The sequence below is a fragment of the Bos indicus x Bos taurus genome, chromosome 29, assembly GCF_003369695.1.
Source record: "Bos indicus x Bos taurus breed Angus x Brahman F1 hybrid chromosome 29, Bos_hybrid_MaternalHap_v2.0, whole genome shotgun sequence".
In the NCBI taxonomy this organism is placed as follows: Eukaryota; Metazoa; Chordata; class Mammalia; order Artiodactyla; family Bovidae; genus Bos; species Bos indicus x Bos taurus.
The window spans coordinates 28609246-28634638 of record NC_040104.1 but is presented as its reverse complement, the minus strand read 5'-3'; the positions used below and the strand labels follow the sequence as shown (position 1 = coordinate 28634638).

Genomic DNA, 25393 nt, shown 5'->3' with positions numbered 1-25393 from the left:
AAATAAACTAGTAATCCAAGAATGGGAAAAACATAGATTGAAGAAAATACTGTATTTAATATAAGAAAAGTTAAACTCCCAGAATGATGGTGAGTCAGAACCTGTAATGAAAATCATAAATAAACAAAAACAAAAATTCAAAAGAATTCTTTTTGTAATTTACCAGGCTGAAAGGTGATCTAAAACACTGATGGAAAATGTGGGATGAGGGTGACAAATTCGTAAAGAACTGAGAGGGGTAGAGATTTAAATTATATACATAACCTCAATAAAAATAAAATCAAACAAAAACTGATTGGAATTTGCATTTTCTTGCCTTAGACTTACCTAGCCTAATATTGGCCTTTACTAACAGGACTGGAAAGGTCAGTTTTCATTCCAATCCCAAAGAAAGGCAATGCCAAAGAATGCTCAAACTACTGCACAATTGCACTCATCTCACACGCTAGTAAAGTAATGCTCAAAATTCTCCAAGCCAGGCTTCAGCAATATGTGAACCGTGAACTTCCAGATGTTCAAACTGGTTTTAGAAAAGGCAGAGGAACCAGAAATCAAATTGCCAACAAATTGCCAAAAGCAAGAGAGTTCCAGAAAAACATCTATTTCTGCTTTATTGACTACGCCAAAGCCTTTGACTGTGTGGATCACAATAAACTGTGGAAAGTTCTGAAAGAGACGGGAATACCAGACCACCTGACCTGCCTCTTGAGAAACCTGTATGCAGGTCAGGAAGCAACAGTTAGAACTGGACATGGAACAACAGACTGGTTCCAAATAGGAAAAGGAGTACGTCAAGGCTGTATATTGTCACCCTGCTTATTTAACATATGCAGAGTACATCATGAGAAACGCTGGGCTGGAAGAAACACAAGCTGGAATCAAGATTGCTGGGAGAAATATCAATAACCTCAGATATGCAGATGACACCACCCTTATGGCAGAAAGTGAAGAGGAACTCAAAACCTCTTGATGAAAGTGAAAGAGGAGAGTGAAAAAGTTGGCTTAAAGCTCAACATTCAGAAAACAAAGATCATGGCATCCGGCCCCGTCACTTCATGGAAAATAGATGGGGAAACAGTGGAAACAGTGTCAGACTTTCTTTTTCTGGGCTCCAAAATCACTGCAGATGGTGACTGCAGCCATGAAATTAAAAGACGCTTACTCCTTTGGAAGGAAAGTTATGACAAACCTAGATAGCATATTCAAAAGCAGAGACATTACTTGGCCAACAAAGGTCCGTCTAGTCAAGGCTATGGTTTTTCCTGTGGTCATGTATGGATGTGAGAGTTGGACTGTGAAGAAGGCTGAGCACCGAAGAATTGATGCTTTTGAACTGTGGTGTTGGAGAAGACTCTTGAGAGTCCCTTGGACTACAAGGAGATCCAAGCAGTCCATTCTGAAGGAGATCAGCCCTGGGATTTCTTTGGAAGGAATGATGCTAAAGCTGAAACTCCAGTACTTTGGCCACCTCATGCGAAGAATTGACTCATTGGAAAAGACTCTGATGCTGGGAGGGATTGGGGGCAGGAGGAGAAGGGGACAACAGAGGATGAGATGGCTTGATGGCATCACTGACTCGATGGACGTGAGTCTGGGTGAACTCCGGGAGTTGGTGATGGACAGGGAGGCCTGGCGTGCTGTGATTCATGGGGTTGCAAAGAGTCGGACACAACTGAGCGACTGAACTGAACTGAACTGAATGCTCAAAATCCTTCAAGCTAGGCTTCAGCAGTATGTGAACTGAGAACACCTGGAACCAGATGGAGTGTGAAATCAAGCTGGACTTAGGAAGCATTACTATGAACAAAGCTAGTGGAGGTGATGGAATTCTAGCTGAGCTATTTCAAATCCTAAAAGATGATGCTGTTAAAGTGCTGCAGTCAATATGCCAGCAAATTTGGAAAACTCAGCAGTGGCCACAAGACTGGAAAAGGTCAGTTTCACTCCAATTCCAAAGAAGGGCAACGCCAAAGACTGTTCAAACTACCACACAATTGCACTCATTTTACACGTTAGTAAGGTAATACTCAAAATCCTTTAAGCTAGGCTTCAACAGGATGTTAACCAAGAACTTCCAGATGTTCAAGTTGGATTTAGAAAAGGCAGGGGAACCAAGATCAAATTGCCAACATCCATATGCAAAAGAATTCCGGAAAAACATCTACTTCTGTTTCATTGACTATGTTAAAGCCTTTTACTGTGTGGATCACAACGAACTGTGAACAATTCTTAAAGAGATGGGAATAGCAGACCACCTCACCTGCCTCCTGAGAAACCTGTATGCAGGTCAAATAGCAACTGTTAGAATCAGAAATGGGACAATGGACTGGTTCAAAATTGGAAAAGGAATACATCAAGGCTGTATATATATTGTCACCCTGCTTATTTAATTTCTATGCTGGGTATATCATGGAAAATGCTAGGCTGGATGACTCACAAGCTGGAATCAAGAGCCAGGAGATATATCAATAACCTTAGATATGCAGATGACACCACCCTAATGACAGAAAGCAAAGAGGAACTAAAGAACCTCTTGATTAAGGTGCAAGAGGAGAGTGAAAAAGCTGGCTTAAAACTCAACATTCAAAAAACACTAAGATAATGGCATCCAGTCCTATTACTTCATGGCAAATAGATGGGGGTGGGGTGGGGAACAGTGGAAACAGTGACAGACTGGGCTTCAAAAACTGCAGACGGTGATTCCAGCCAGGAAATTAAAAGACACTCGCTCCTTGGAAGAAAAGCTGTGACAAACCTAGACAGCATATTAAAAAGAAGAGACATCACTTTGCCAACAAAAGTCCCATTAGTCAAAGCTATGATACTTCCAGTAGTCATGTACTGATATGAGAGTTGGACCATTAAGAAGGCTGAGCATCGTAGAATGATGCCTTCGAATTGTGGTGTTGGGAGAAGGCTCTTGAGAGTCCACTGGAGTGCAAGGAGATCAAACCAGTCAATCCTAAAGGCAATCAATCCTGAATATTAATTGGAAGGACTGACACCGAAACTGAAGCTCCAATACTTTCACCACCTAATGCGAAGAGCTGACTCATTTGAAAAGACCCCGATGCTGGGAAAGATTGAAGGCAGGAGGAGAAGGGGCAACAGAGGATGAAATGGTTGCCTGGCATCACCGACTTGATGGACATGTGTTTGAGCAAACTCCGGAAGACAGTGAAAGACAGGGAAGCCTGTTGTGCTGCCATCCATGGGGATGGCAGAGTCGCAAAGAGTCAGACACAACTTAGCAACTGAACACCACCACCAACAATCAAGTGAATAAGTGCCTTATATTTCTTAGTTGTTTAGTCGCTAAGTCGTGTCCAACTCTTTTGTGACCTCATGGGCTGCAGCCTGCCAGACTCCTCACTCCATGGGTTGCCACTACTTCTACTCGATGGGTTGTTACTTACTTCTCCCGAGGATCTTCCCAACCCATGGATCGAACCTGCATCTCCTGCATTTGCAGGCAGGTTCTTTACCACTGAGCCACCATGGAAGCCCTACATTTATTTATCTCTGCCTTATAGGCCTTAATGTCTCATGATTTGTGGTCCTCGGTTTAAACCTTGGTCAAACACCCTCTCTGTACTGGTTCTCTTGTCTTATATCCATAATCATACTAGCTATTCTACAAGAAAGGAAATGTAATGCAGTGGGAAGAATGGAGGTTTGGCAGTGAGATATCTGGCACTGAAACTCAGCTTTAATATTAGCTGATTATCTTTAAACCAACTACTTAATTTTGCTGACTGTGAGATTTATTTGTCAAGGGTGAATAATACAGCTGAACGTAGAAAGTTATTATTATAGCTTCTGGAACTGGTACATAACAGGTGTTTGGTAAAATTGGTGGATCCTCTGACCTCAAGGGAAGAGATCTTAATTTTTCTTTTCTGTGACCTTGGTATCTTCAACAATAGCAAGGAATAACAGGCAATTGCTGTACTTAAACTATTCCTAACTTACTTTTTATGACAACAAATACTTCCTTCAAAACACTCTAGTGAGATAATGCTAATTTTCTGCTCAACAGATACTCTTAGAAATATATGCCTGAAGGGTGAAAAGAGACTTACTGGCATGAAAGTTAAGAAAGGCTTACCTCCATGATTATGATGAAGGTCATCTTGGCAGCAAGGACGTGCCAGAACTGAATATTATGAGCATATTTGTCCTCACTGTCAGGAGGATTTCTGTAATCTCTGTATCTGAAAAAATGGAAGTCAATGCAAAAAATAAGCTACAACTACAAACAAAGAGACTTAGTATAAATTCATATTGTTTCTTGTAAGAGATCCTTTTAGTTGACCACAAAAGTCAAGTCAAAGGAAAATAACTGCTATTACCAAACATTTATTTTCCCTATACAGATAACAATCATAGCCATATGCTTCTAATGTATAGTATAGATGTAGCAGGAGACACAAGTGAAACTTCTCTCTTGCCATGAAGACAAGTTTCTCAGGAGTTAGCTAACTTTGCTCTTTTCATTCCCTTTCTTCCTATTCCTTAACAACTCAGTTCTACCATCACTCCACTGACACCAACTGTCTCTGGTCATTAAATTGAAGGAAAATTTTAATTCACATCTTATTTTATGTCTGTGAAGAACAGAACTTGACACTGTTGATCATTCTCATTTTCTTGAAACTCTGTTTTCTTTTGGTTTACAGGACACTGCATTGTTTTCGTGTTACTTATTATCCTTTGGGGGTTTCCCTGGTGTTCAATTTGTGAATTCATTTTTTTTTTCTATAATGTGTCTAGATATTGATGTTCTTCAAAGATTCAGTCCAGCTAGGAAGTGATGGCATCAAGAAATCTGACACTCGTTACGATTCTTCTCTATATAAATATGGAACAGGACTTCCCTAGTGGTCCAGTGGTTGGGAGTCTACCTCATCCATGGGGATACAGATTCTGTCCCTGGTGTGGGAGGATACCATGTGCCTCACGGAGGCTAAGCCTGTGTGCCCAACTACTCAGCTAGCCGCCTAGGGCCCGTGCTCTGCAACAAGAGAAGCCACTGCAGTGAGAAGCCGCCAAAGCTAGCCACTAAGCCCCACCTGCCACAACTGGAGCAAGCCCGCGGGCAGCCAACAATAAATAAAAAATATGGAATATAAAAAGGTTTTTGTCTACCTATGTTGCAGGTAGACAAAAACAGATATTGCTGTTTTTATTGGAATCCCAGATGAAGCAGTTGGTTTAAGGTTTAAGTTGATGTACCATATGTGTGTGTGTGTGTGTGTGTGTACACATATATATACACACACACACACATATATTATACACACACATGTATATACACACATGCATATATATACACACACACACACATATGTGTGTATATATGTATAAATGATCTTTAAATCCTAAAGTAAAAAGATCCACACAGTTCATGAGACACAGAGTATGAAAAGAGCAGGTTTACAAATCCAATTTCACACTCCCTGCATCGAAGAAACCTTTCAAATGGGATGGCTAATGAACCAACTATATTGTTCTTTCTCTCTTCCTCTCTCTCTGTTTGAGGACACAGAGTTAAATTCAAGTAGGTTGAATGCACATATAATATGACCATGCTGTGTGATCTATAGACATGAAAGCTTGAATCAAGGGGACATTTGCTGGAGAAAATTTTTCCAATAAATTTAGAAAATAAGAAGCAATTCAAAAGTGACATTATCTTTACTGATAGTATTCTTTTACTTTTGAGTATTCTACTTTTTTCAAATCAGAACCATACAATGTATGAATTTTAGAACTGATGTACTTTATCCAAGATTTTTACTGCCCCAAGTAAATTTTTGTTAAGACATGAAGAAAACAGAGAACTTAAGAAATACATTTAAAAAGCAAAATGAAAACAAGAGAAAACCTGCAAGTGTTGTAGTCTCGTTTTTCCGAAGGTACAGTGTTGTTTGGAAAATCGGCTATGAGGAATACTGATAGGCTGTTATTGATATACCCACTCATAGGCCAACTTTCGTTTACTGAGTAGGCGTAGTGGTAAACTAAACGGGGAACCATATCCGACGTAAATGCAACAATAACAGCCTAAAGGACAAAGCAAGAAGAAAATCATGAGCTAATAAAGCAATTTTATGAAAGTCTAATTTGTATATCGTTCAGATCTTTGTGCCTTAAGGATGCAAAATTACTAGTATGCTATTACTAATCATGTTAACATATGAGTCTTTGACCTAAAACGTAAAATAGTTCATGTATGGTGTATGATCAGTGTTACAAGATTTCACAGCTAGAAAGAGTTACACTGAAAATTTAACCTCACTGTTTGTTTCCAAAAACACCATACCTGTATCTGTCTCTTTCCATCTTGCCTTGCTATTTCTTACATTTCTTACTATTTCATAATACAGTTCTCTCTTTAACCAAATTTAACTTGCCTGGATCAATTTCATAAGACAGGACCGACTCTGTGTGTGTGTGTCAGGGGGTGTATAGGGAATGAGGAATGGAGAAACAGAAGACCATGTACTGGTAAATTTCCCAGAGTTCAGTGCAATTAATTTCAGTATTTGATTCCGTAGGAATGCTATTTTCCCATCTTTTCCTAAGCTCTGGAATAGTGTAAATCTCATGTTTCCTTTGGGTAAGATGAGTCAATTTAAAATCATTTTGCTCTGCCTTTTAGTGATAGATTTTAAAAATATTTTAATATTGCTCCTGTAGCTACTGGTACATTCTCTGTTTTATATCACTTACTGAGCACATTTTGGCAGTTTTCTTTTCTAAAAAAGTGACAATTTCAAACAGATTTTAAAATGTATTAGAATGAATATATATGTATAGCATTTTTATAACTTTCTCACCTCATTCTTTTTTGAGATTGTCAGAATTTTGTTTATCTTTTCAATGAACCAACTCTTGGTTTATTTAGCAATTATGTTACCTTTTATTTATTTTCTAATGTGATTATTTCTGCATATACCTTTATTCTTTCTTTCTTACCACTTTCTGTTGATTAGTTTTACATTTTTTCTTAGTTTCATATAACAGGCTCAGTTCATACTTTCCTTCTTTTCCACAATAAAAGCATTTATTGGTATATACTTTTTATAAATGTGGTTTTAGCTGATTTGTATGAGTTTTCATTTTAATTAAGTTCTCCTTGTAATTTCAATTTTATTTCTTCTTTGTGCAATAAGCTTTCTTGGAAGCATGAATATTAAGTGGCTGAATTTTTGGCTATCTTATTATCAAATTCATTTTTTATACTATTATCGTACATGAATATGCATTGTAAAATTTCAGCTTTTGGGAATTCAGTTTTATTATCATTTTTAATAAGTGCTCCATAAAAATAACAGGTAAATGTTATATATTCTATTTGTACTACATAACTTGATGTTTAATCAAGCTTTAATTGTATTACTTAGGTTCCTTACACCACTACTTATTTTCTGTCTACTCTGTCACATGGTATGGGTATCATGGCATTTTAATAAGCATGATTTACAATTTTCCTTATATTTCTAAGAGTTTGCATGTCACAGATTTATCTGTGTTGTTTAGCACATATAAGATTAGGGATGTTTTATCTTTAGGAAGGTCACCAAGATGAAATCAATGTACATACTGAGTTAAACATTATTCACAATCTCCCCATCTCCAAGAAAAAAAATCATCAAGTAGAGTTTCCACTTAAATAGGTCTACTTACATTAGTTGCAACAGAAAGGACAGCCATTCCGTAAAGAATATCTTGCCAAACACCTATGCTATGAGCCTTAGCAGCTACAGGTCTCCTGTACTGAGTCGTAAGCTTCCAGGCATCCACTCGAATCTCTATTATGTTATTCAAGAGCGCGAGAAGAGGGGCCAAAGGAAAAGAGGCCACAAATAACGTAACAAATCCAAACTGGATAACTGTGGGGAGAAAAGAGAAATTCACAAACTCATCATTGTGGAGGGGAAAAGGGGGAACAGTCGGCCTAACTCCCACCACTTCCTTCATTTTGAAGGGATCTACACCAGCAAAACACTCCAGGCCTCCTTCCAGCTGCCTTCTTCCCCTTTCCGAGATTGCTTGCTAGAATAGGACGGAGAAATTAGCCATGCACAGCTCAGTTCTATCCCTGCTGCTTCTTTTAAGATCTGCTTGTCTGAAGAAAGCATCTATTCTTATTAGATAAGATAAGATAGTCTTCTTATTCATAAAACACAGTCTTTTATTATTATGGCCTATGCTTAGGTCTGCTAGTCTAGTATTTATATTGGTATTGGCACATCTGTGGGGTAATCAAGCTTTCTATTTTGCTAACCTATGTACCTTATAAGATCAGAAATAATCACTGACTCATTTGTATGTTCTGAGTATATAAAAGTACTCAACTATAAGCCTTATGAATGAATGTATTATTTAAGATTTGAAAATGTTAATAGAGGAGAAGGTAGTATAAACAAGATATTTGAGAGTAAATCAGAAAATGAACCACATAAACATCAGAAATATATATATAAGTTGCATGTGGTCAAAGGAAATACAGATATCCTAGAATGAGGTATTTTTTAAGGTCCCAGTCCTCTATACTAACTTGACATCTTTCTAAATATGTTTTACTCTCTTTCCTCACTAAGGCTTAACACCTACATAAGCTGGCTTATTTCTCTATGTTTCTTCTTTTGTTTCCATCAGTGCTTGGGGTAAAAGAATCCACGTGGCTGGCAGACTGTACTTCCCACAGGAGAGAACCAAAAAACAATAAGACAAAGATGACTTTCCATTGTAGGAAAAAAGAAAAAGAAATCTTCCACTAGTCCTCTATTTTTAGATAGATCTTGAGTGTTTCTGGATTTCAGCATTTCTCATAATACTTTCTGATTAGCATCAGTCTTTCCATCTACTAATCCAAGAGAACAAACTGCCTCCTTCCTAACTTCTCTACTGAACCGAGAAACAGAAAATGAAGGTGAAGTATTATGCAGAAACAGCTTGAATTTCTAGGTTCAAATCTCAGATCTTTACTTATAATCTCTGTGGCCCACGGCAAATAACTTCTCCAAGCTTCAGTATTCTTTCAAATAAAACGCAGTGAATAATGACTGTTCTGTAGAATGTTTTAAGATTAGAGATACAGTATGTAAAACAATCAGAATAAATTAACTCTTAATTGTGTCTCAATAATTAATCTTGTTATGAAACACTGATTTCATCTTTTACTTTCAGTTATAACCTCTGACACATTTGTGCAAAAATTCACTTGAAACATACACAATTATTTAAAAATCACAGCCTTATGACTCCACAAATCAAGGACTGCCTAGTTTTATAACTGTAGACATCTTCCTATTTGCCCAAATATACCTATTTTAATTCAGGTATCATATGTACATATTTCAGTGGAGAATCAGTAACAAATTCAGGTCATCTCATTTATTCTACCATGACTTTCATGGGCCACGAAAATAAGCTGGGAAAACTGTCCTCTTTAATTTCACCAAAACAGCAGAGAAGGTCATTTGAGAGGAAACACTCTGAGTAGATTCCACAATCAGTCCTGGGGTTCTCTCTCTTAAAATTTCACCCCAAACTCTCTTCAATCCTTAGAATATTTTATGCGTTTCTTATGTCCGCTTTGGGTTTCCCTTGCATATCTACTTTTAGCTTCATTCTTTTCAGCCTGAAAAAAGGATATACACTAAATGTATGTCAGACTCTAGTAATGTTTTTCATTGTATTCCCTCTATGAGCAATCACCAAGGCAAAAAAAAAAAAAAGCAGAAAGCTAAACTATTTTGAGACAAGTATTAAAAAGTGATCCTTACTTAATTTTGTTCAACAATACTAACATTAAGTTGATAGGAAAAATATCTCTGAGATTGCTGTTTTGAAACTAAATTTCATCCTGCATTATATTTGGGGAAGACAGAAATACTGAGCCAATATTTTTCATTCACTGTCCAATGATTTATTGAACACCTACTATGTGCAAGGTAGGAAGAAATATTAAGAGATGAAAAACACTTATTTTACTTAGCTTCTTTCAAGTTTCAAGGCAGAGGTTGAAAATTACCTGTTTCCAAATACTCATAGAATAACTCAAGAGAACCAAAAGTTTCAAGGTCATGATCCTGCTCCCATCGACTGTATAGCTTTTCAGAGTTGGTTCGGGCTTTTCGGCGTCTCCACCAATTCAGAACCAAGCTGTTGGAAGTGGTAAAAGTAAACATGAAATAGGACTTAAGAGAAAGGGGTCAGAGAATCACAGTATTAGATCTAAAAAATGGAGGTGAGGGAGGGCAAGTAAGTTTAGATCACAGAACAAGTAGAGCGAGACATGACTGCAACTAAAGTCCAAGTCAAAATCTAGTGCTCTGTTCACATCTACTTGCTAAGGATGAAAGATCTTTATTTGGATGATAAAGAAAGTAAGACAAGCCTGCCTCTGCAGGGTAATGTATTTACTCAGAGACAGCTCTTTAAAGAGCACATGGAGGAGAGGTCACCACAGGACTGTTTTTATGTATTTAATTCACTGACCTTAACGATGTTGTGATACTAAGGCCACTTGGGGGAATGAGAAATGGGTTACAATAGAAAATGTATGACAAGGGAATACAGAAGTTTATCTAACACATGACAATAAATATAATAATCCTAAATAAGATATTACCTAAATCAATTCTCTATATAAATATATAAGAATATATACATTATATATATATATATAATTTAATATATCATGATATAATTAAGAAAAGACTTTTTCAAAATTAAAAACTCAATCCATGTAACACATCACATTAACACATTTAAGGAGAAAAGTATAAAATCATAGTGACTAATGCAGAAAAATGCATTTGATGTATTTCAACAACCTATGAAAACCTATTTATGATAGAAAAGAAGAAAAAGAAGAAAATTGCCTCAGTCTGATCAAAAGCATCTGCCAAAATCGTGAGCTAAACATAATTCTTAACAGGGAAAAATTAGCAGAATTCCCCTTAGAATTAAGATCAAAATAAGAGTGTATATTATAACATTCAAGACTTTATTGGAGATCTTAGCCAAACAATAAAATGAAAAAGAAAAGTCAAAAGAACTGGAAATGAAAGAGAAATCTATGATTACAAATAGTAATGTGAATGGACTGCTTGCCTAAAAAACTCAAATGAAGATAGACAAAAATTATTACAAATAATAAGCGTTTATCAATATATTGCATTCCTATATACATCCTCAGCGATCAATGCAAAGAAATAGAGGAAAACAACAGAATGGGAAAGGCTAGAGATGTCTTCAAGAACACTAGAGATACCAAGGGAACATTTCATGCAAAGATGGGCTCGATAAAGGACAGAAATGGTATGGACCTAACAAAAGCAGAAGATATTAAGAAGAGGTGGCAAGACTACACAGAAGAACTGTACAAAAAAGATCTTCATGACCCAGATAATCACCATGGTGTGATCATTCAACTAGAGCTAGACATCCTAGAATGTGAAGTCAAGTGGGCCTTAGAAAGCATCACTATGAACAAAGCTAGTGGAGGTGATGGAATTCCAGTTGAGTTATTTCAAATCCTGAAAGATGGTGCTGTGAAAGTGCTGCACTCAATATGCCAGCAAATTTGGAAACTCAGCAGTGGCCACAGGACTGGAAAAGGTCAGTTTTCACTAATCCCAAAGAAAGACAATGCCAAAGAATGCTCAAACTACTGCACAATTGCACTCATCTCACACACTAGTAAAGTAATGCTCAAAATTCTCCAAGCCAGGCTTCAGCAATACATGAACCGTGAACTTCCAGATGTTCAAGCTGGTTTTAGAAAAGGCAGAGGAACCAGAGATCAAATTGCCAACATCTGCTGGATCATCAAAAAAGCAAGAGAGTTCCAGAAAAACATCTATTTCTGTTTTACTGACTATGCCAAAGCCTTTGACTGTGTGGATCACAATAAACTGTGGAAAATTCTGAAAGAGATGGGAATATCAGATCACCTGACCGGCCTCTTGAGAACCTATATGCAGGTCAGGAAGCTTGGGGCTAGAGCACTGGGACGACCCAGAGGGATGGTACGGGGAGGGAGGAGGGAGGAGGGTTCAGGATGGGGAACACATATATACCAGTGGCGGATTCATTTTGATATTTGGCAAAACTAATACAATTATGTAAAGTTTAAAAATAAAATTAAAAAAAAAAAAGAATTGGACATGGAACAACAGACTGGTTCCAAATAGGAAAAGGAGTACGTCAAGGCTGTATATTGTCACCCTGTTTATTTAACTTATACGCAGAGTACATCATGAGAAATGCTGGACTGGAAGAAGCACAGCTGGAATCAAGATTGCTGGGAGAAATATCAATAACCTCAGATATGCAGATGACACCACCCTTATGGCAGAAAGTGAAGAGGAACTAAAAAGCCTCTTGATGAAAGTGAAAGAGGAGAGTGAAAAAGTTGGCTTAAAGCTCAACATACAGAAAACTAAGATCATGGCATGTGGTCCCACCACTTCATGGCAGATAGATGGGGAAACAGTGGCAGACTTATTTTTTTGGGCTCCAAAATCACTGCAGATGGTGATCGCAGCCATGAAAATAAAAGACGCTTACTCCTTGGAAGGAAAGTTATGACCAACCTAGATATAGGTTGAAAAGCAGAGATGTATTGAAAAGCAGAGATACTACTTTGCCAACAAAGGCCCGTCTAGTCAAGGCTATGGTTTTCCTGTGGTCATGTATGAATGTGAGAGTTGGACTGTGAAGAAAGCTGAGCGCTGAAGAATTGATGCCTTTGAACTGTGGTGTTGGATAAGACTCTTGAGAGTCCCTCGGACTGCAAGGAGATCCAAACAGTCCATCCTAAAGGAGATCAGCCCTGGGTGTTCATTGGAAGGACGGATGCTGAAGCTGAAACTCCAATACTTTGGCCACCTCATGCGAAGAGTTGACTCATTGGAAAAGAGTCTGATGCTGGGAGGGATTGGGGGCAGGAGGAGAAGGGGACAACAGAGGATGAGATGGCTGGATGGCATCTCTGACTTGATGGACGTGAGTTTTAGTGAACTCCGGGAGTTGGTGATGGACAGGGAGGCCTGGCATGCTGCGGTTCATGGGATTGCAAGAGTTGGACATGACTGAGCAACTGAACTGAACTGAACAATAGACACTACACTTTCCTTTACCACAATCCGGTGTCGGTAGATTGACTTACTGTGGGCAGGCAATTGGACCTGAGTTTGGTTCAGTAACAGATGTGTCCACGACACACAGATATCTTCAAAGAGTTTGACTTCCAGTAATTTTGAGAAATAAAATGCAACTATAGAATAATTTACAGGGCATATAACATTTAGATTCCCCAGTGAAATATTCACAGGAGACAGGGATAATTATCTTTCCCTAAACTACACTCAAGCAAACAGAGATGCATATTTAAAAGTCTGTATTACCTTTATATACATTTGACTGTTGATTAAAAGTGGAATAGCACTTAACATGTATATTACCCCATGTAAAATAGATGACCAGTGCAAATTCAATGCAAGAAGCAGGGCACTCAAAGCCAATGCTCCGGGACAATCCAGAGGGATTTGGTGGGGAGGGAGGTGGAAGGGGATTTCAGGATAGGGGGAAACATGTGCACCCGTGGCTGGTTCTTGTTGATGTATGGCAAAAACCACCACAATATTATAAATATCCTCCAATTAAATAAATATTTTTTTAAAGTGAATTTTTTGTTGTTGTTGCTATTGACTTAGACATTAGCTAACAAAGGCACCATGATAATCAAAGAATTCCACCTTCTTTCAGAGGAAATCTCTCATGGTTACTTAAATCAAGACAAAACTTGTAAATCATACATACGGATAAATGGCCTCTTTAATGTTTCCAAAGATTTGTTTCCCAGTCATTATGATGGTCAACTGGGTTGTCAGTTCTACTAGGCAGCCTGCAGGATCACACTAGCAGGAAGAAAAAGGAGAAAAATTAAGTGAATGATGAAAGATGGACTTCTGCAACAAAAGAAATCTCAAACCAGAAGGTGAGAATATGAAGATTTGCACTGGAACAGATATTAAATGATACAAAGGGATATTCAGGTCCAAGTTTCAAGCATGATCACAGTGGTGGTGGTGGTAATTTAGTCGCTAAGTCATGTCCGACTCTTGAGACCCCATGGACTGTGCCTGCCAGGTTCCTCTGTCCATGGGGATTCTCTGGGCAAGAATACCGAAGTGGGTTGCCATTTCCTTCTCCAGGGGATCTGCCCCACCCAGGAATCAAACCCAGGTCTCCTGCATTGCAGGCAGATTCTTTATCGACAGAGCTACTAAGGGAAGCTAGTAGATTCAGCTGTGAAATACGTTAAAACACACACACACACACACACGTTTCTGGGCCTTATTCTTAGAAAATTCCGAATCTTCCTATCTGTGTTAGGGCCGGAAGTTGTTATTTTCTTCATGTGATCTGGTTGCAAGCCAGATTTGGAAATCACTGAGCGGGTCTAATTCTACACCCATGCGGGGAGCCCTTTCTGCTGTACCTCCAGGAAGTTACCATTCATCCTTTGCTGGGAGCCTTCAGGAATATAGAACTTACTTATTCCAGTTCATAGCTCATATTTTATATCAAACAATGGGTACAATACAACTGTCTTTCCCCAAATAAACTGGAGAGTCTATCAGATAGCAGGATTCTAAGACCAATATGCTCCATGGACAGAGTCAGTATCTCACACTTTTCTTGAAACTTGATAAAATTTGAGTAAGTGTGGGGCACACCAAAAGGTACTGGATTAACAGTGAGCTGCCGCTGCTGCTGCTAAGTCACTTCAGTCGTGTCCGACTCTGTGTGACCCCAGAGATAGCAGCCCACCAGGCTCCCCCGTCCCTGGGATTCTCCAGGCAAGAACACTGGAGTGGGTTGCCATTTCCTTCTCCAATGCATGAAAGTGAAAAGGGAATGTGAAGTCGCTCAGTCGTGTCCGACTCTGTGTGACCCCATAGACGGCAGCCCACCAGGCTCCTCCGTCCATGGGATCCTCCAGGCAAGAGTACTGGAGTGGGGTGCCATTGCCCTCTCCCTAACAGTGACCTACTGAAGCCATAAATATTACCTCTCTAGAGAATTCTTACCTCTTCACTTCTCCACACACCAAACAAATATGTGTATTTTCCAGGATATCCCACAAATTTCCCTTTAAAGAACGCTACGTAGAAGCAGGATGAATAATAATTTACAAACTGAAACAGGAACATTTTCAAGGTAAGACTGCTCTCATACTCCTGGTGAGTCCGAGGAATTTCTGATTTAAAAAAAAACAAACAACAAAAACAAGGTTTAATAACACACCTTCCTGTTTCTTCTTAAAGTGTTTTACTCCCTGGGACAAGTGGATAGCTAGTCATATTACTCACAGTCTACTGAAATGCTCCCCACTCAGTTCATAACTGACCAATATTAAGTAGCCATGGATGTGTACTAAACTTTCCAGAACCAGCATTGCATTAATCTCATCACCAGAGAAGCCTGGGAAGCCATCATTAGTATGTTTAGAGGGGTGAAATACTTGCCTAGGGACACACAGTCAGAATACAGAATTCAAACCCTTATCAAACTGAAGCGCCTCCTGCTCATCTCCGTGATTCCCAGGATATCTGTGTGTGTGTGTGTGTGTGTGTGTCACTCAGTCATGTCCAACTCTGCAACCCCATGGACTGTAGCCCACCAGGCTCCTTTGTCCAAGGGATTCTCCAGGCAAGAGTATTGGAGTGGGTTGCCATTTCTGTCTACATATCACTACATGATATCCTGTAAATATTTCAGATCTCTCTTGTCTGTTTCCAATCCAGTTTAAACAAAGTAAATCATATAAAGGGCAGAGGGTGATTTCCACATTGAATTGTGCTTCCCTCTCATGAATTAAATGGGTTTATCAATTTTTAAAATAATGTCATGCAAACAGTGGCAGCGATAGTACACATTTCCCCTCTCCTTCATTTAAAGTGGATTATCATGATCTATCACTTAATGAACTCCAAAGATAAGAAAATGTTAAGAGTCTCTTCACACCACAGGAGAACAGCATGAGCCGTGAAAGAGTAAGGGACCATGTTTTTCTGAGATGGTATCTTCCAGGGGTATGAGCTGATCCAGCCAAAACCATGACATGTTCAGCAACATGGAAATGGTAACACATATTCTAAAGACACAGATAACTCCTCCACTTTACTAAAATTTAGTTGCATTCCTACAAAATCTCTAATGTGAGTACAGGTGATGAAAGCTAAGGTATTTTTAGGTGCTTGGGTTTTAGGTGCTTATACACACACACACACACACACACACATGTATACACACATATATGTATACACACATATGTACACACACACATATACACACACACATATGTATACACACATATGTATACACACATATACACACATATATGTATACACACATATGTATACACATATACGTATACACACATATATGTATACACACATATGTATACACACATATATGTATACACACATACACACACACACACTGTTGTGAACTCCAAATTTGAAAAGAATATTTAATGGCAGTGACTTCCCAGTGTTTACCCTGCTGCTGCTGCTAAGTCACTTCAGTCGTGTCCAACTCTGTGCGACCCCATAGATAGCAGCCCACCAGGCTCCTATGTCCCTGGGGTTCTCCAGGCAAGAACACTGGAGTGGGCTGCTATTTCCTTCTCCAGTGTTTACCCTACTGCTGAGTAAATACTGTGCTGCCTTTTTTGTTACCATTGGTCCAAGGACAGTGCACAGATTTGGAGAAGAGGCAGAAGCTCTTGGAGAGTGCAGTCACAGAAGAAGCTGAGGCAGGAGCTAAGTCTCTGATCTCATCTCCGGCTTGCTGGGGGCAAGGGCAGGAAAACCCTGTGCTACTCTCCCCAACTGACCCTCCCATTCCACCTGGGACCTCTTTACCTTCCCTCATGGCTTTAGGAGAAATTTTCACAAGAACATAATCCAGGTCTTAAGAAATGGCAACTGAAAAGAAAAGCACTAACTTTTAGATTTATTCAGGAGGACCTGATTGATCTGCTTTTCTGACACAGGCTTTCAAAATTCAACACCTTCCAAAAGCCATATACAAGAAATAAAAATTATCTGTGTCTTGAGAAATGTGTGAGGATTTTATTTAGGCTTCAATTAATCCCATCAAGGAAGGATTAAGGCAAGAATATGCAAAGAAGATCTACAGAGGCCTAATTCCTTTTAGTTCTTCTTCCTGCTTCCATTATAATAGGCCTGAATGTAGCTGTTAGGGAATCCTGAAGTACCAGGCTATGCGTCTACCTGTAGAGCAAAACTGTCTTGAAATGTGCTTTGAAAAGTGAACTCCCTGGGGGCTGATCCAGAATGAAGGTGTAACATTGGCAGGAATTCTTTTTCAGAGTCATACTAATGATTTGGCCAGCTTACCCATTTTTGTAATCCAGGCAGATATCTTTTCATAAAAGAAATTCAAGATCAAGATGACAATAAAGTTCAAGCACGATCCAGAGAGAGATGTGGTTATCTGGGGAGTGAGGAAACTTTTGACATGCTTTAAGGATGCTTCACTTTCCATGAAGCTAGCAAATGTAGCAAAGACTGACAGGCGGTATACAATCACAGCTACCATACACGCGACAACCAGAGCCATCTGGGGGAGGGAAACAAAAACCGGTCACTCTGGTCTCTGTATCTGTGCGACACATACATAGCTGAAACACACTCTTCTCTTCAGCTCATATATTAAGTTTAGCAGATCTGACGTGGAGAGCAAGCCAACCAGTTCCTCTCACTACTGTTGTTGTTTAGTTGCTCAGTCATGTCCAACTCTTGAGATCTCATAGATTGTAGCCCACCAGGCTCCTCTGTCCATGGGATTTCCCAGGCAAGAATACTGGGTTGCCATTTCCTTCTCCAGGGGATCTTCCTGACCCAGGGATCAAACCCACATCTCCTGCTTGGCAGGCGGATTCTTTACCGCTGAGCCACCAAGGAAGCCCCCTCTCACTGTAGATGGTATAAATGGCAGGAAATGAAAACTAGGAAAGTAAAAAGGTTAGAGATAAGGCATATGGTAGCAGCTGAGTAAGTAGAAAATAGAAAAGTACTCATTGCTTATCCTCTAAGTCCACCCTCTTGAACAAGTTGGAAAATTAGCCAGCAAGCCAGCATCTGACTGTGGCCTTACCTGTTTATGGGTAGCCCTCTAAGATTTTTCCTTTTTTTGCATTTTTAAAAGATTATAAAGAAGAAGACAATTATGTGTAAGAGACTATTTGTGGCCCACAAAACCTATAATATGTCCTTTACAGCAAATGTTTGGCAACCTCTGCTTTAGTTAAATATGTATTGTGAAGATTACATACTTCCTCAAGAAAAATATGTTTAAAAATTCAATTTTATTTCCCCTTACAATATTGCCATTAGCAGTCTGATATGCCTGGTAGTTCAGATATTTGTATAGATCCAGTATAAATTTTATACCTTCCCATACTGCAAAATCACAAAGATCTTTATAACAATGATTGGAGAATTTTATTGTGAAAGTTGAGGAACTGAATAAAATTAAATGAGTACTAGAAATAAATGACAGTGATCTTACCACACTCTAGAATATTTTTCATTTAGTGTCCCCAATTGATTATAACCCCTTTTAATTCTATCATCTTTCCTAAAATGATTGTTATATCATCTAGGAAAATACACATTTAAATAGAAAAACCAAGCCTTTAATAAAAAAGGTTAAAGATTAAAAAAATTATGGGACAACATGGAGTAGAGAGGTTAATCAATAGTCTACAATTGCCAATTATTTATACTTCAACAGGCTAACATCTCAGAGGGTAACTTTGTCTGTTTCCTAAAATTAAAGGTTAACTGTAAGAGGGCATAGATTTGGAAAGGGAAGGCAGGAAATAGATTATGAAGATGGAGGAAGCTATTAGGTAAAAGACATGGAGAAAATCTGACTCCCTAACAATGGGATATACTAATTAAATTCTTTAAGTAGAAGATGTAACATTTTCTTCCATTATTTTGGCAAGAGAATGAACCTTAATGGTATTGTATAGATACTCTAGATGGGCATAAAGACAAATTAATAATTTAAAAAAAAATTACCAAATAGCTCAAATTGTTTATTATACTGTTCTGATTTCAAGTTATCAACGAAGAGCTGGGGGAGGAGGAGGAATAGGCTTTAATATAAAGCACCTTTCTCTCCCCACAACTCTTTTTCCAAGGTTTAATTATGACACATCCATGTAAATTACAGTTTATTTTATGTAAGTGCTCCATTCAAGATAAAAACAAAATACCGTGGAGGGGGGAGGGAAGAGAGGGACGCGGGCCATTGCAGATGAAACTGTTGAAGTGACCCCAATATGATCTGAAATCAAATAGATGACAACGGTTTTAAAGAATGCTCACCCATAATGTCACTGTGACTCCCGATAAAATGTACCATGGAAGACGGCTACATAGAGGCAAGTAAGGTTCCATCTCCTGTAATTTTGAAGAAATCACAGCAAAATTAAAAATCTACCGTCAGAGTCGGGCTTCCAAGCCATAGTCAAAACCACAAAGCCCAGTTCAAGGCGCTCAGAATCAGTGGATTCACCGTAGCTCGTGGGAAGCTGTATGCTAGTAGTGGGTCCTTACGTTTAGGTAGAAACCTTTAAGGCTCCTAGATGGAATGTTCTACAAATGATAAGACTTTATAAGATATACATTATTTCCTGAGTGTTGAATTCTAGTGGTATTTAGGGCAACACAGACAGGAAAAACAAAGCCAAACCTGAAGGCTGCTGCTCAAGTGGATATGCTTTAATGACGCTAACATTTTCTAACTGAGTTAAACTGAATTGGGCAGGCTGCCCAAGAGCTCTACTGAACTTCAGGATGTCTGTGCATACATCTGATGATGTACATGTGTGTATCCAATGTTTGTGTGTTTGTATGTGTGTGCATATTTGTGTGTACACTTGTGTGGGTTTTCACGCATGTATGTGCATGTTCCTAACAGACTCAAATGTAAGAGGTTAGGTTGTGCTTTACGATTGAAGAAGCACTGCAATGAAGTTAAAAACAAAAACCTCATTTCCAAAACCATTAAAGCTAAGTGAAGTAGATGATTCACAGTGAACTAATACATATGTTTTTTTAACTGGTTTCAAATGTAAACATTTGAATACATCTTGGTTTCAATACATCTTGGTTTTAGGTCAATAGTTTTTGGCAAAGCCAACTGAACTGCTTTTATATTCTTTTCCTATCCCATGAAGTATGAACAGATATACATCAAATCATTATTAGGATAATATTTCTTTTAATATATTTCAATTAATTTCAAATTATTAATATATTTTCTGAGGTGATTTTTCTCTTCATTCATTTACTAAATTTTTTGTATTGTTTCAAAGAGATTTAATAAATCTTTAGTGAATGCCTGAACTGTGAGGATTTTGAGTGTTATACATAAGCATAGTGTCCTGAACAGAGTAGGGAACTGTACTGAAGAGATTTTAGAGGCTTTCTAGTCTCCCTTTAATATCATCAGGTAACATGGTGATTATAGAGTATGGCAAGGTAAGAACTCTAAGAATATGCGCCAAGAGTTACAAAGTACCTTTCATTTTCACATGAAACAAACATGAGTTAACAAGAAGTCAAAAAACTCAATTAACAACATACAGCCAGTTTGCCAGTTATCCCCAAATCTAGACTTTCCTTTCTAGACACCAGTGCAATTATCTTCCCATTACAATTAGTATGGAACAGATGGATAAACTTTGGTCTAATAAAGCAATCAATCATAAGCTCCTTACCTTAATACAATACCATTTTAATTTTCACACATTAACTTAGTATCATTTCCATATATGTGTGTGTGTTTCATATATATATATATACATACAAATTTATATATAAAGTCCACAACACACTATTTTCCATTTCATTTTATTTCCCTTAGCACTAAAACCAGGTATTCTATGTATGATGGCTTGGATCTGCTTCAAAATAATTGCAGGCGGCAAAAGCGGTAAAGAGCCTGCCTGCCAATGCAGGAGACACAGGAGACGCAGGTTCAGTCCCTGAGTCGGGAAGATCGTCTGGTGGAGGGCATGGCAACCCACTCCAGTATTCTTGCCTGGAAAATCCCACGGACAGAGGAGCCTGGTGGGCTACAGTCCACAGGATCACACAGAGTTGGACGTGACTGAAGTGATTTAGCACACACTCACGCATGCTCACTCTAGTGGCGGGGGGGGTGGGTGTGTAAAAGAAAAAAGTGCCCATGAATTAATAATCATTGAAGCTGGGTGATGACTCCGTCCTGGGACTCATTACTCTTTTCTACCTACTTTTTCATGTGTTCAAAATGCATATTAGAATCAAGTAAATAAGTTTATGTGATTTATATGTTGGAGAATATTCATATTTAACAGCAGATTAAAATACACATCATTGAGAGGCCACCCACAGTGTGTCCACTGAAATACACTGCCTATGTCAGTTTCCTAATATACCTGAGTCACTGCATTCAGTTTCCTTTTGGTACACATAGCTTCAAATTCAGGTCTTAGCTGGAGCTGCTGCTGCTCCTCTTCAAAGTCTACCAGGTCCCACTCATATTCCAGTCTGGCTTGTCGTCGCTTCCAAAACTCCAAAAACAATGTGACTATGGGCAAAGAAATATATAAAAACAAATGTAATAAGGAGATAGCACAATAAATGAATAAGAAGTCAGTACCTGGGTTTTCTTTCCTTTAGAAAAAACATTTTGGTTGTATGATGGTTATTCTGTTACTATTATGTTTGATGATAAAATTATAATACTATGAATTTTAGTATAATACTACAAAATAGTATTAAAATAACTCTATATATATAAATACAAATTAGTTTCTTAGACAAACACAGAAAAACTTTTTTAGGCACACTATTCTCTTTCTGCATTCAGATAACTTGAAATAATATTTGAATGTGACATTTTACTATCACCTTGATTTTGTTTACATGTGTTTTACTGAAATCATTCAAGCAACAGTACCACTTTCTCAGGTTTAGGGAAATTTAAGAAAGATATAAGAGCCATTTCACAGCACAGTATCTTTCTTTGTGCCTCTCCTCTGTCTACACCTGTTGGTCTGTCTCTCTCTGTATATGAAAGTGAAGTCGCTCAGTCGTGTCCGACTCTTTGCGACCCTATGGACTGTAGGTCACCAGGCTCCTCTGTCCATGGAATTTTCCAGGCAAGTGTACTGGACTGGATTGCCATTTCCTTCTCCAGGGGATCTTCTTGACCCAGTGATCGAACCCGGGTCTCCGGCAATGCAGGCAGACACTTTACTGTCTGAGCTACCAGGGAAGCACCTGGTATATAATGTATATATTATACATATATACTATATATGTATATATCTATATTATATATACTATATACTATATATGTATATACTATATGTACATATACTACATACTATATATGTATAATATATAGTATTATATATAGTATAATATACAATATATATAGTTTTTTAAATAAACTATCACTTAAAGAATAATATATTTACAGAAAAGCACACACACATGATCAGCACCCCCAGAAACTCTCCCTTAGCACCCTAAGGCATAGATGTAACTGGTAAAACACACACAAACACAGCAGTTTCTTTAACCATTTGTCTATCAATGGACATTTAGGCTCTTTCCACTCCACACCTTGGTTAATGTATTAATAGAGAGTGTTGCAGTGAATATAGGAATGCTAACATCTCTTTGAGATCCTGATTTCAATTATTTTGGGTAAATACCCAGAACTGGGATTGCTGCATCACATGGCAGTTCTACTTTTAATTTTCCACACTGTTTTCCAGTTGTACCATTTAGCACTCCCATCCATAGTATATAGGACTTCATTATAATTCTCAACATCTCATTAACATGCCTTTTTTTTAATTTTGGTAACAGTCATCCTGACAGGTATGATATACCATCTCATTGTGGTTTGATTTGCATTTCCCTGAGAACTAGACATTAAGTTTTTTTTTTTTTTTCCTTCATGTTATCTGTTGGCCATTTGTATAACTTCTTTGGAGAAATGCCTATCCAAGTTCTTTGTCCATTTTTAAATCAGGTTATTCTTTTTTTTTCTTTCTTACTATTAAGCTATAAGAGTTCCTACCATTGAGCTACAAGAGTTCCTCATATATATTAGAGATTAACCCCCTATCAGAAACATGGTTTGCAAATATTTTCTGCCTTTCCCTGGGTTGCCTTTGAAATTTGTTGATTGTTATCTCTGCTGTTCAGAAGTGTTTTAGTTTGATGTACTCTGGCTTATTTTGTTTGTTTCTGTTGCCTGGACTTTGGTGTCATCTGCATGAAATCGTTTCCAAGTCCAATGTGATAAAGATTTTCCTTATGTTTTCTTCTAGGAGTTTTACACTTTCAGGTCTTACGTTTAAGTCTAATCCATTTTGAATTGACTTTTGTGGTGGTATAAGATGTGAATGAGGGGCTTTCCAGGTGGTGTTAGTGGTAAAGAACCTGCCTGCCAATGCAGAAGATGTAAGCAACATGGGTTCAGTGCCTGGGTCAGGAAGATCCACTGGAGGAGGTCATGGCACCTGCTCCAGTATTCTTGCCTGGAGAATCCCATGGACAGAGGAGCCTGGCGGGCTACAGTCCATGGGGTCACAAAGAGTCTGACATGACTGAAGTGACTTGGCACGCACGCACACAAAACGCAAATGAAAAATGTTGTCTGTCACATCAGTAAACAAAGCACATTTCTGCCGTCAAGCCACCATAACCATCCAGATGATAAGCCTTGAGCAAACTCAGAATAGGAAAGAACAGAATACTGACTACTATAGAGTTAAGAAGTGAACCGAAGCAATGAGTGTGCATGCACAACTCAGTTGTCTGACTCTTTGCCACCCCATGGACTGTATGTAGCCCACCAGGGTCCTCTGTCCATGGAATTTTCCAGGTAAGAATACTGGAGTATGTTGCCATTTCCTTCTCCAGTGGATCTCCCCAACCCAGAAATCGAACCCACTTCTCTTATTTTTTTCTGCATTGGTAGGTGGGTTCTTTACCAGCTGAGTCACCAGACAAGAGAGCCAAGGTGCATGTCAAAGGAATGATTTCAGTGAATCCAAACTCTTGCATCTTCCTATATATAGAAAAGTACTAAATTCACTAATTTGATATATATTGCTTTCTTTAATTAACAGTAATCTTGGCTATTATAAACAGTGCTGCGATGAACATTGGGGTACATGTGTCTCTTTCCCTTCTGGTTTCCTCAGCGTGTATGCCCAGCAGTGGGGTTGCTGGATCATAAGGCAGTTCTATTTCCAGTTTTTTAAGGAATCTCCACACTGTTCTCCATAGTGGCTGAACTAGTTTGCATTCCCACCAACAGTGTAAGAGGGTTCCCTTTTCTCCACACCCTCTCCAGCATTTATTATTTGTAGACTTTTGGATCGCAGCCATTCTGACTGGTGTGAAATGGTACCTCATAGTGGTTTTGATTTGCATTTCTCTGATAATGAATGATGTTGAGCATCTTTTCATGTGTTTGTTAGCCATCTGTATGTCTTCTTTGGAGAAATGTCTATTTAGTTCTTTGGCCCATTTTTTGATTGGGTCGTTTATTTTTCTGGAGTTGAGCTGTAGGAGTTGCTTGTATATTTTTGAGATTAGTTGTTTGTCCATTGCTTCATTTGCTATTATTTCTCCCATTCTGAAGGCTGTCTTTTCACCTTGCTAATAGTTTCCTTTGATGTGCAGAAGCTTTTAAGGTTAATTAGGAAAAGAGACACTGATGTATAGAACAGTCTTATGGACTCTGTGGGAGAGGGAGAGGGTGGGAAGATTTGGGAGAATGGCAATGAAACATGTAAAATATCATGTAGGAAACGAGATGCCAGTCCAGGTCCGATGCACGATGCTGGATGCTTGGGGCTGGTGCACTGGGACGGCCCAGAGGGATGGTATGGGGAGGGAGGAGGGAGGAGGGTTCAGGATGGGGAACACATGTATACCTGTGGCGGATTCATTTTGATATTTGGCAAAACTAATACAATTATGTAAAGTTTAAAAATAAAATAAAATTAGAAAAAACAAAACAACAACAACAACAACAAAAAAACCCCAGTAATCTATTGATGTACCGACTACCTGGTCTTTCTTGCAAAACTCCTTTTCACCTGGTTCCTCCCTTATCTCTTTGGAGCAGTCCCTCAGAGCTATCTGAGAGTCTGCCTCCCAGGCTTGAAGTCCTCAGAAAGTCTGCTAAATGAAAAATAATTCTCAACTTTTAGGTTGTGAATTTTTTTCAGCTGACAAAGATGAGG

General features: G+C 38.5%; 1 protein-coding gene across 3 annotated transcripts in view; it reads right to left on the bottom strand.

Annotated features, from left to right (window-relative positions):
• The window catches only part of ANO5 (anoctamin 5), an 87941-nt gene that overhangs the window by 4093 nt on the left and 58455 nt on the right, over positions 1-25393 (bottom strand). For all 3 annotated transcript variants that reach the window (XM_027532174.1, XM_027532176.1, XM_027532177.1), the window contains 9 exons: positions 21554-21705; positions 19455-19529; positions 17454-17676; positions 15117-15286; positions 13843-13940; positions 10046-10176; positions 7693-7898; positions 5888-6066; positions 4109-4214 (listed from right to left, as the gene is read on the bottom strand). In XM_027532174.1, the coding sequence (XP_027387975.1) occupies positions 4109-4214; positions 5888-6066; positions 7693-7898; positions 10046-10176; positions 13843-13940; positions 15117-15286; positions 17454-17676; positions 19455-19529; positions 21554-21705 (1340 nt within the window). The remainder of the gene's footprint in view (positions 1-4108; positions 4215-5887; positions 6067-7692; positions 7899-10045; positions 10177-13842; positions 13941-15116; positions 15287-17453; positions 17677-19454; positions 19530-21553; positions 21706-25393) is intronic.